Below are 10,882 nucleotides of genomic sequence, written 5' to 3' on the forward strand. Positions count from 1 at the left end.
GCGAGAGAATAAAAAAGGAGGATGAAGGAGTCCAATGCAAATTCTGAAGGTTTTTTCAAGAAACTATTCCGTGACAGCAAAAATGAGGAAGACAAAGCTCCTAAAGCAGTGGATGATGAGGACAAAGATGGGTTCCTTAAGAAACTTTTCAAGGATAAATTTGATGACAAAAAGACATGTTAATGAAAAGAATGAGACGAATGGAGCTGTGCTTGCTGATGATAAATCTGGTGAAGAGGATGAAAGGGAGGGGTTTTTCAAAAAGTTATTCAAGGAAAAGCCTGACGACAAGAAAGACATTGTCAAAGCCGACGACGGCGGTAGTGAAAGCGAGGGTGACGAATCTCCAGAATTTTCTCTGTTCAAAAAGATTATTCCGTACACATTCAGAAGACGCAAAAACCTACTTCAGAAATTGAAAATACGAGCAATGGCATAGCTGAAAGCAGTCCTGGGACAGAGAACTTTTTTCCGTAAATTGTTCAGAGATCGTGACCAATCTGTTGAAGATTCTGAACTATTTGGATCAAAGAACACAAAGAGGTTTGCTCTCATTTGACTTGGTCTTTGTGTTTTCTGTCTTATTGCAAATACTGGGTTTATCTGTACTGTTTTGACATTCGACTGCAGTTAATTACTTATCTATACCGAACGTTCTTTACAGTCAGTGTGCTTGATTATGGTGCATAAAAAATCTTCTTATTATAACCATTGCAGAAGCGGCCAGGTTCACCTAAGCAGCGGATGATACTACATCTGGTAAGCCCCCACTACCAAACAATACCGCTTCACAGTTCAGGAAAGGGGCTTACCATGAGTCATTGGAATTTGTACAAGCGTTTATGTGAAACATCGTATGGTTTGGTAGATGTCTTTCCCATAGAAGATAGGAAAATTGCTCTTCGGGAGGTGATCATTACACTTGACTTTCCCATATTGATGAATTATTTTAGGCTGTTAAATTATATACCTTTGTAGCAACTGACTAGACTTCCTGTTTCTTCTGTTTCGTTTTAGTCTCTTGCAGAGATCAATTTTCATTTATCTGAAGCTGAAACCACCGGAGGTATTTTCTGAAATTGGATCTTACGACGAGATATTATTTAGAGGTTTACTTTATTTGTATAGCTCATATCTATTTAGCCGGCATGCATTATCTTAGTAACGTATGCTTTTCTCTGAGAGAGAATGTGAAAATTTTACCCCGTTATAATGTTACTGAGATCTAAATCATGTATCTTGTCTTAGAAATAAGTAGTATATGTTTTGTATCATGTTTCTGCTGCTTATATAAGTCCAATGTATGGTAGATCTTGGTCCTTGTTTTGGCTGATTAGATTTTCAGAAGATATTGCAATCTTTTCACTCTTGTTTGGAGATTTTAACCCCACTTTTAATTTCTCTTTTTTCACTGATCTTATGATTTCAGATTTAGAAGCAGTTTAGATTCCTTTTTCATTCTATCTACGTTGATTCTGTTGTGTAACTGTTTTTGTTACCAGATACTAAAAAATTTCCCTAATAACCTTCCAGGAATTTGTTTTCCAATGGGGAGAGGAGTTTATCGTGTTGTTCATATTCCTGAAGACGAATCCACTCTTTTGAATTCTAGGGAAAAGGCGCCGTACATGATCTCCGTAGAAGTTTTGAAAGCGGCAACACCCAGGTAAATTTAAAATTTCTGAAAAGTGATACTTATAAATTGCTTTTATTTTTTCTGAAAAGTATACTTATCTAGTACCTCTACTAGGATGTTACCAGCTTTTTATGTCTGTTAGTCGTACCAAGTGTAAAACTTTATATGATAGCCCTCTCCCATTGTTCTTTTTGTTTTCTGAAACAGTGGTAAAGATACATCGAACTCCCAGAAGCTTTCCAGAGGGGGCATACCATTGGCCAACGGGGACGCATTTTTTCAAAAGCAACCTGCATGGGCTTATCCACTATGGACTACTCAGGAGGTTTATCGCAACAGTGCTGACCGAATGTCGTTATCCACTGCCCAAGCAATTGATCAGGCAATGACTCCTAAGCCCGACGTGAAGGTGAAACTTGTCAGTGTAAGCCTCTCAGTGGAGAGTCGTACTGCATCTCTTGAATCACTGAGTGATCCATTTGATGATGTCCTGGCTGAGGTCCCAAGAACTGGGCTGGACTCGGATCTTGAATGGGTAAGGGTGGTCGTGACGGCGGACCCAGGACTTCGTATGGAGAGCATTCCTGATCCAGGAGTCCCACGTAAAAAGGAACATCGCCGTGTTCCAAGTACTGTTGCCATGGAGGAAGTAAGGGTGAGTATTTCTTGATGGATAACTTGTAGAAGGCAATTACATGTATTTTTTTCCCATTTGAATTCTATATGATACATGATGTACTTTTTCTTGTGGTGGAAATAACTCTGATACTCAATTGAGCCGATATTTTAGTGGCATGTACTTGTTCTTGTCCTGTGCACTTCAGTTACTTATAGGCACCTACAGTTTGAAAGTCAATATATTGATATTGCATGTGTTCTATTTGTTATTCTTCCTCTACCCGTCATTAATCCTCAATTTAATAACTTATGCAGGCTGCTGCAGCGAAGGGTGAGGCACCTCCAGGCCTTCCTCTCAAAGGGGCTGGTCAGGATTCGTCAGATGCACAACCAAGGGTGAATGCATGTTTAACAGATCTTTCTTTTCCTTTTCCTGTTCTAAATTTTTAACTGTCTATTTATTTTTTGTTGTGTGCACCAGGCCAATGGTGGAATGCTAAAGGAGGGTGATGCCTTATCTGGTGAACTTTGGGATGGAAAGCGAGAGAGAATACGTAAAGCTTCAATACATGGAAATTTACCTGGTTGGGACCTGCGTTCTGTAAGTGCTGCATAAAATCATACCCTTTATCTTTAATATTGTGTGTTTCCCTATCGAGTTCATTCCTCTAAAATTAAGTTTGTTATTGATAACTAGAATAGGTATTTGTGTCAACTAGCTTGATATAGCACACAGTTTTCTGTTATTGGGGTTGAAATTGTTGATCTTCCTTATCTAGAATGACCGTTTGCCATATGTTATTTGTTTCTACCTCTATTTTTAAAAGGCTGTATATCTTCGCAGATCATTGTGAAGAGCGGTGATGACTGTCGGCAGGAACATCTTGCTGTGCAACTCATTTCTCACTTTTATGGTGGGTGATCCTTTCTTATATCTACTACTAGTGTCTGTTAAATATCCTATTTCTTAGTGTATTGCTTCTCATTTTCGTTTTTATGCCTCTTCTTATTCTGTTAGAGACGACTATATTTCCAATCTTATGGAGAATTGTCTTGTCCGTGTGCTAGATATATTCCAGGAAGCAGGTCTACCGCTCTGGTTACGTCCTTATGAGGTCTTGGTTACGTCTTCGTATACGGCCCTTATAGAAACAATTCCAGATACGGTAATTTTGTAAACCTGAACCCTGTTTAATTTACTACGTTGTATCCTGTCATAAACTTTCTACAGTGGAAGCATATGTAAAAAGTACCATTTTCCCTTCCTGCAGGCTTCTATTCATTCTATCAAAAGTAGATACCCCAACATCGCTAGCCTACGTGATTTCTTTGCTGCAAAGTATAAAGAAAACTCTCCGAGTTTTAAGCTCGCCCAGGTAATGTAGTATTGAGGTAGATCGTAATAGTTCATCTCAACCAGCATGTTTGTTATTTTTTTTCATATAATAAATGATCCATTCTTACCTTCTTGTGCCGTATGCCATTATGTATATAACCTTCCGAGATGGCTTCTTTTGCAGAGGAATTTTGTTGAGAGTATGGCTGGATATTCCTTGGTCTGTTATCTTCTGCAGGTACATCTTTTAGCGCCCCCTTATCTCTCAGTACATTGTTTATTCACCTGTTTAAAAGCATCTAAGTGCGTTGTAAACGTAGAGATTTATTATAGGTCTTACATGTTTCTGTTGCTATTGATATGTTACATGAATAGCATGTTTTGAGGTTTTAAGGCTCATGGTTTTGAATTGGTTGTTGTAGGTAAAAGATCGTCATAATGGAAATCTTCTCTTGGATGAAGAGGGTCATATCATACACATTGATTTCGGCTTTATGCTTTCGAATTCTCCTGGTGGTGTTAACTTCGAGAGCGCTCCGTTTAAGTTAACACGTGAACTTCTTGAGGTAATATAATTAACTCCGTTTAAGTTAACTCCGTTTAAGTTAACACACTCAAGTCTTTCTCTAATATAATTTGTTTTTTTTTTTAATTCGTCTCTTGGAAGTCTTTGTTAGTCCCAATTTATACCTAAGAAAAAGAAAAACACTTTGTGACAACTAGGTCATGGACTCTGATGCTGATGGAGTTCCAAGTGAGTTCTTTGACTATTTCAAGGTATCCACGTGGCTCTCCCTCTCGCCTCTTAATTCTATCACTTTTAAAGTCTCTTAACCTTTTTAACATCTAACTTGTGATTAGGTGCTATGCATTCAAGGATTCCTTACATGTAGAAAGCACGCTGAGAGAATTATTCTCTTAGTTGAAATGTTACAGGTATCATCATAATCTCCTTCTTGCCTTCTTCAGATAAGTTATAATATGCTAACAAAGCCTAGTTATTTTTCCGTGTTGTGTATCGTATTTGATTAGGACTCGGGCTACCCTTGCTTCAAAGGTGGTCCACGAACCATTCAAAACTTAAGAAAACGATTCCATCTAAGCTTAACCGAAGAGGTAGATCCTGTCTTATGTTCTTTGAATTCAACTTCTCATATGATCCACTGTTGGTAACAGTCTTTCTTTTATTTTGCATTTGGTTGGGGTCACGAAACCAGCAATGTGTGTCGTTGGTGCTATCTCTAATCAGCAGTAGCTTAGATGCATGGCGAACACGGCAATATGATTACTACCAAAGGGTCTTAAATGGAATATTGTGATGGAACAGTTCCATTAGCTAGGGAAAACCAACATAATAAGGGTTAACCTCAAAACATACATTTGTATGTTGGGTTCAAAAACGGGCTAGAAACCATGCGTCGTTTTGAGGAAACCCTTTTTCGCATATAGCAAAGGCAGAAGAAAGAGAAAAAAAGCCTTTCACCTGAAGAGAAGCGAGATCAGCGTGAGTGGGAGAAGAAACCAGTCACACACTTAGAGAGTTTGTGTACAGAAAGATTTTATCTTTTTTCTTGATTGTTTTTATCTTTTACATTGCTTACTACTTGCAGGAGGGAGGGAAAAGAAAGAAGGCAAATGCCTTAATTTTCTTCCCTCTTCTCAAAACAAAACCCTTTTATAGAGATGATGACAACTGATGATGTGATATTATTGTATAAATCGTGTATTATCTTTTGTTGCATTAGAATCTGAGCCAAAAAAAAGAAAAACTGTGGAACATATTAAACATTCGTTTGAAGTTGTGTATTTTCCATGGATTCTTCCCTTAAAAAATGGTAATGTCACTAATCAAAGGATCATACAAGATTAAAGTCAACGATTACATTTTTAAAAAGACATAATACAGGGGTAACAAAAGTTAGCAGAAGTAAACTATCAAAGCGGCATGGGGCAACTTCTGTAGGCCAGGTTTTAAAGCTGTTATTTCCTTCACTTCACGTTGATCATAGATTACAAGAAGCAGTCGAGCTTCTCAAGGATGGGATTTTCATTTGGTGACAGATTCAGACAAAAAGTAGTGTTGGATTTGCTTTCATATCCTTTACAAGCTACATTGGCTAGGTAACATATCCTACATTGCCTTGAGTTTTGAGCTCTGAGCTTGTGGTGATTTTGAGTTACATCTGATGCAGCCCTGAAGCTAAGCCTGCCGTGGAAGACAAGCTTCATGAAGTAGCGTCCAGCCTCATAGCTGCTTATGACAAGGCTAATCCTCCTGATCAGGCTCCGGCCATTTTGGGCTTGATCCGATTCGTTACTAGGGAAACATGATAAAACTGAGTTTGGAGCTGAGAGGTGGGGACTAAAGTGAAGCTATAACCACATAAAACAGAGAGAATCTGAAAACTTGAAAGCGTTTAAAAACTTTTTGCCAATTAGGACTGATGGGGAAATCTCACCTTATCCACACTCACCAACCACAATCCCGTTATTACATTCACACTTCCACGTCATCATCATCCTAATCCCCTTCCTTCATTCAGTCACCAATCAAAAAGACAAAAACCCAAAAGCTCTTTTGACTTTCTGAAGAAGCAACAGAGAGAGAGATCTCTAAATGGCGGCCATGAACTCGAGTGTTCTCACCTGCAGCTACGCAATCTCTGGCGCTAGCTCAGTAGAGCTAAACCAGAAAGTGGGTTTGGTGAACTCATCGTCGGTTGGGTTTGGTCATAAGAAACAGACGGTTCCTGTGATCAAAGCAGCTCAACAAGTTGGTGGTGATGATGATGTTAATGGAAGAAGATCCGCCATGGTGTTCTTAGCTGCTACACTCTTCTCCACTGCTGCTGTGTCTGCTTCTGCTAATGCTAGCGTCTTCGATGAGTACCTTGAGAAGAGCAAAGCCAACAAAGTAAAGTCTTGAATCTTGTTTGAGATCTTTAAATAAACATTATACGCAAAGTAAATGACCTTTTGTTGTAATTATGATTGATAGGAACTGAATGATAAGAAGAGATTGGCAACAAGCGGAGCAAACTTTGCGAGAGCATTCACTGTCCAGTTCGGAAGCTGCAAGTTCCCTGAGAATTTCACTGGTTGCCAAGATCTTGCCAAGCAAAAGGTTTTATATTCCTAAAACTCAACCTTTGTTTTTTTCTTCTTTCGGAGATAGTTGATTGAGTAGATCATGATGTTCTTCTTTGTGTGTGTGTTTTTTTGTATTTGCAGAAAGTGCCATTTATCTCAGAAGATTTGGCGTTGGAATGCGAAGGCAAAGACAAGTTCAAGTGTGGTTCCAATGTTTTCTGGAAATGGTGATCATGTTCTGTTTTGTCCTTTTAATCCATTCTTGTATAAACTGATCTATCTATCAAAGTTCTCATATCCATTTGAATCTATCACTGTAATTATCTTCACCATAAAACTTCACTCAAGTTCATCATCTTAGACGAAGAGAAAAAGTGGCAATACTCAAACAAGTGACTCAACTCATACTCGACGCTACAAAATAAACGAATTAAATTTCCTAAAAGAAGAAAAAGAGAGACGATGATAACGAGGAGTTACGACAATACAAGACTGTGTGTGTTTAACGTACAAAAAGAGTCTTTTTTTTTTTCCTTCTAACTCAATCCGCGATAGCATAAGTGAGAGTCTCTACATCTTTGGGTCGCCAAATTGACTTCTGAACAGAAAGCAAACCTTCTTTTTCCTTTGAGAAAGTCATACGCACTTCCCATTTCATCGCTTTCACCATTGCTTCCACTTCTTGTATCGTCTCCGCATCGTCCCTCACTATCAGTTTCCCTTCCGGTCTCAACACCCTATCCACTTCCGCCACAACCGCCGTCAGATTGCACCTGTAGAAACATACACAAGAGTTAAGTTTAGTTATATCAAATGTTTCTAGAAACAGAGACTAGAAAAAGACAACAGACAGACGCACCTTTGTTTGAGTTTGGAGAAAAGATGGTCGGCGTGAAGAAGATCGTATGATCTCGGGTAAGTACTGAAAGATTCACACCAATCGTGGTAGATACCGAAGAGTCCTCGCTCATAGATTATTGCTAGCGTGTCTGGTGAATCTATCGGAACCACATTCATCACCCACACTTTCATTTCTCTTAGAGCCGCTGCAAATCTGCAAAAGTGAACCAAACACACAAACGTCGTTAAAGTTGGCAATCACCTTCATGTTCTCTCTTCTTCTGTTTTTTTTTACTTACCCTCCATAAACGGCTTTCATGTCCATGACATTTCTAACAGTTCCCCAGTTGATTCCTAAACCTTTAAGGTACGATTTGGTCACTACACGTTTCCAGTGCTCATAATCAGCGGTGAAATCCTCTGGTGCTGCTTTTCCATATACTCCCGTCTGGGAACTCGATAACCAGTACGGTGGTTTATCTAATCTCCCTGGCCATTGCTCCGGCCACTGAGACCCACGTTGCGTTTTGTCTTCTGGTGCGGTGTGCATGCATGCTTGAAGTGGGACTTTCCTGTTAAAATCCATACCCAAGAATCATGTATATGATGATGATAAAACGTAAAATGGCTTGAGTATCAAGCACAATACCAAAACAGTTATAATCATACCAAGATGCATTTGGGTCATCAGAGTTGGCACAAATTGGAGGATCTTGTTTTGATCTGCTTGTGTAGCATTCATTTGAAGTAGGCTTTTTGTAAGTAGCTACACCAACATTGTTGATCTTGTCCTTGTTAATCGATATGAGTTCCCAACACATTTTCTTTGTGAGTTCACTCATAGCTGCAAAATTCGCCAACATGAGTCAGGTGTGAGAAGAGGATGTTCTAGAGCAATTATATACGGAGGATCACGTTTTCTTTTACAACCTTTCCAAATTTCAACGTCTTCCGTCTTCTTCTGATAAACAGGAGTAGCAGACCACACAAAGAAGCCTCCAGGTCTCAATACACGGTTTAGCTCCAGAAGGAGTTTTCCACCTGTCCATGTATAGTGCATACAAGCATCAGAAAGATAACAAAGAGTTTGACACAGCTATAGCGGTTATGCTACTTACCTTCTATGTGCCATGGCACTCTACATCGAGCACAGTGAACAATGTCGAACACTCTGCCAGGGAAAGGTAGCCTTGTAGTGCCCATCACTGCGGAAATGGCAGGAATGCCTCTCTCAAGAGCAAACTGCACTTGAGCTTCATGTTCATCTTTAGGCGCAAGGGACATCGTGATCACGTCTCTGTCGAAGAGGAAACCTCCAAAGCTTGCAACACCGCATCCAACATCCAATACCACACGCGAGCGTTTACCCCACGCGATATCAGAGACAGACTGTAAAAGCAGATTTTTCATCAAAATAGGAACTTCATAAGCAGAAATACTACCATTTGAAGTAATCAAAGTACAATTCAGATCTTCTAACAAAAGAACCAACCTCCTGTATGAAATCGATGTAATGAAGAGCACCATGCTTGAATTGGGTTCCTCCTCCTGGAAAAGTTAGATACTCACCGGTCACTTTAACCCAATTTTGATGGCCCTTATACTCAGCAAGCTTGGTATGAGGGACGTTGGTGTACCAGATCTGCATAAACCATAATATTATAGTATTAGCATTTTTTTAACATATACATATAAATGATAGAGTGAAGAAAGTCAACAGACCTTTTCTCGACTTTTAGGCCACTCAATTGGCCGCTTGTATCCTTCAGGCAAAGGAACGAGACAGGTGGGCGGGCTGTCTGGACAATGCCTCTCACGATGCTCATAATGTTTAGTACTCTTAAGACTCCTAATGGCTTGCACGTTATCAAGACAAGGAATGTAATCCGGTCCGGCAGTAGTATTGCAGACCTTCCATTCGAAATCAATTTGATCACCAGAACTCTTCTGAGCTTCTTTCTCCTTTTTGGACTCTGTTGCTTGAGTTGGAAACGAACCATTCTGTGCAACTGTTTCATTCACTAGCTCTAACTGCGCCCCACCTGAGGTCTCGTTTTTAGGCTGACTCTCTTGCTCCACCACACTTGTCTTGGTGTTTTCCTTGTCAGGCTTTGTTTCATCACCTTCATTGCCTGTTTTGGTTTCTTTATCATCGTCACTGGACTTCTTCTCACTTTCATCACCCTCGAATTTCGTTTGGTTCTCCCCATCCTCACCGGACTCATTGTCCTCCGTCTCAGGCTTAGTCTGCTTTTCAGTAGAGTCAGAATTTTCTTCATTCAAATCTTTCTTCTCATCCGGATCACTTCCATCATCCTTTTTATTTTCCCCACCTTCGGTCTCACCAGATGAACTAGACTCTTCTTTAGTCTTCTCTTCCTTCTCCTCTTCCTTGCTTGAGCTCTCTCCGTTTGGTGTTTTACCAGTTGCCTCTTCAGGCTTCTGGCCATTACCTTCCTCCGCAGGTGGAGTCATCTGGTTCTTCATCCCATCTTTGTTGTCAAGATTAACACTCTGATCAGGTCCAAGAGAGGATGACGTCATCATCCAGAGACCGACTAAACACAGAGCCACAAACACAACTATAGTCACCGTTGAGCAATATCCTGACGAAGAAGGCCTCCTGTTGTCAATCCTAGTGTACCTTGGTTGCGCCATCACTCCCAAATCAAATCAAACAACAGACGATTACAAAAACGTGTACACACGCACGCCTACACAAAGATACATAAAACAAGGAAAAACAGATGTTAGGCCAAGCAATCAAATCGTATTTTTCTCCGAGATGCAATCAATCAATCAATCAATCAGCTCGATCATAGGTGAGGCCTTGCTCATAAGATGGATAACAAAGGTAATGGTCAACAGATCTGCTTTAAAACCCTAGCGATTTACAGTTTAAACCAGATACAAAGACAAACAAACGAGACTAATCGAGTGGTGGCTAGTGACAATCCATATGATACACAATCAACAAACGAAGCTGCGAGCGCAAATCGCCGTCAATAGAAAACCTCACGAGCAACAACAAGTAAAAACAGTAGATCCGCAACAGATCTAGGTAGTTTAACCATTTCTCTACATCACCATCACTAAGGAACATATACGAAACGAAAATCGCAGTTCGAGAGAAGAGTATAGAGGAATGTGCATATGGCTTACCTGACGCAGGCGAGAAGCGATACGAGAAGGCGAGAGAGAAGGGAAGGAATCTGAAATCGGAAAGTTCGAGCTGCTATGGAGCCATTTTCTCCGTCACTTTCTCTGAGAAAATTCGAATGGGGTGTGGCACGGGATAAGTGAGAGAGGTCTGAGATTGCGAGATAAATGTGTATATATTGGTTTAATTATTAAATGAGCGA

At 40.0% G+C, this 10,882-nt stretch overlaps 2 protein-coding genes, 1 long non-coding RNA gene and 1 pseudogene across 3 annotated transcripts; 2 read left to right on the forward strand and 2 right to left on the reverse strand.

Annotated features, from left to right (window-relative positions):
- The first annotated feature begins 21 nt into the window (after positions 1–21).
- Positions 22–5,331, forward strand: LOC130495544 (phosphatidylinositol 4-kinase beta 1-like; annotated as a pseudogene).
- Positions 5,332–5,461: 130 nt separating this feature from the next.
- On the reverse strand, positions 5,462–6,189 carry LOC108812255 (uncharacterized). Its single transcript, XR_001943464.2, has 2 exons — positions 6,050–6,189; positions 5,462–5,963 (listed from the first exon to the last, which is right to left on the reverse strand). It is a non-coding gene; the product is annotated as an uncharacterized LOC108812255 (long non-coding RNA).
- Positions 6,134–6,989, forward strand: LOC130496991 (photosystem I reaction center subunit N, chloroplastic-like). The gene is made up of 3 exons (XM_056989768.1): positions 6,134–6,504; positions 6,589–6,714; positions 6,822–6,989. The coding sequence occupies exons 1-3, from the start codon at positions 6,208–6,210 to the stop codon at positions 6,909–6,911; spliced, it is 513 nt and encodes a 170-aa protein (XP_056845748.1). The 5' UTR covers positions 6,134–6,207; the 3' UTR covers positions 6,912–6,989.
- Positions 6,990–7,018: 29 nt separating this feature from the next.
- Positions 7,019–10,842, reverse strand: LOC108812253 (probable methyltransferase PMT26). Its single transcript, XM_018584456.2, has 9 exons — positions 10,683–10,842; positions 9,243–10,234; positions 9,013–9,162; positions 8,639–8,909; positions 8,451–8,561; positions 8,190–8,364; positions 7,820–8,092; positions 7,540–7,734; positions 7,019–7,453 (listed from the first exon to the last, which is right to left on the reverse strand). Exons 2-9 carry the CDS (start codon positions 10,176–10,178, stop codon positions 7,222–7,224), a joined length of 2,343 nt encoding a protein of 780 aa, XP_018439958.1. The 5' UTR covers positions 10,179–10,234; positions 10,683–10,842; the 3' UTR covers positions 7,019–7,221.
- Between the last annotated feature and the right edge of the window lie 40 nt (positions 10,843–10,882).

Source organism: Raphanus sativus, chromosome 6 (assembly GCF_000801105.2).
Source record: "Raphanus sativus cultivar WK10039 chromosome 6, ASM80110v3, whole genome shotgun sequence".
NCBI classification, from domain to species: domain Eukaryota; kingdom Viridiplantae; phylum Streptophyta; class Magnoliopsida; order Brassicales; family Brassicaceae; genus Raphanus; species Raphanus sativus.

What these genes read in the sequence shown, in the direction of transcription:
- LOC130496991 (XM_056989768.1), top strand. Translation starts at nt 6,208, where the DNA reads ATGGCGGCCATGAACTCGAGTGTTCTCACCTGCAGCTACGCAATCTCT. An exon ending in AGAAGAGCAAAGCCAACAAA is followed by an intron (nt 6,505 to 6,588) that starts GTAAAGTCTTGA and finishes TATGATTGATAG; the next exon opens with GAACTGAATGATAAGAAGAG. An exon ending in AAGATCTTGCCAAGCAAAAG is followed by an intron (nt 6,715 to 6,821) that starts GTTTTATATTCC and finishes TTGTATTTGCAG; the next exon opens with AAAGTGCCATTTATCTCAGA.
- LOC108812253 (XM_018584456.2), bottom strand. Translation starts at nt 10,178, where the DNA reads ATGGCGCAACCAAGGTACACTAGGATTGACAACAGGAGGCCTTCTTCG. An exon ending in ACATCGATTTCATACAGGAG is followed by an intron (nt 8,910 to 9,012) that starts GTTGGTTCTTTT and finishes CTGCTTTTACAG; the next exon opens with TCTGTCTCTGATATCGCGTG. An exon ending in ATGAAAGCCGTTTATGGAGG is followed by an intron (nt 7,735 to 7,819) that starts GTAAGTAAAAAA and finishes TCACTTTTGCAG; the next exon opens with ATTTGCAGCGGCTCTAAGAG.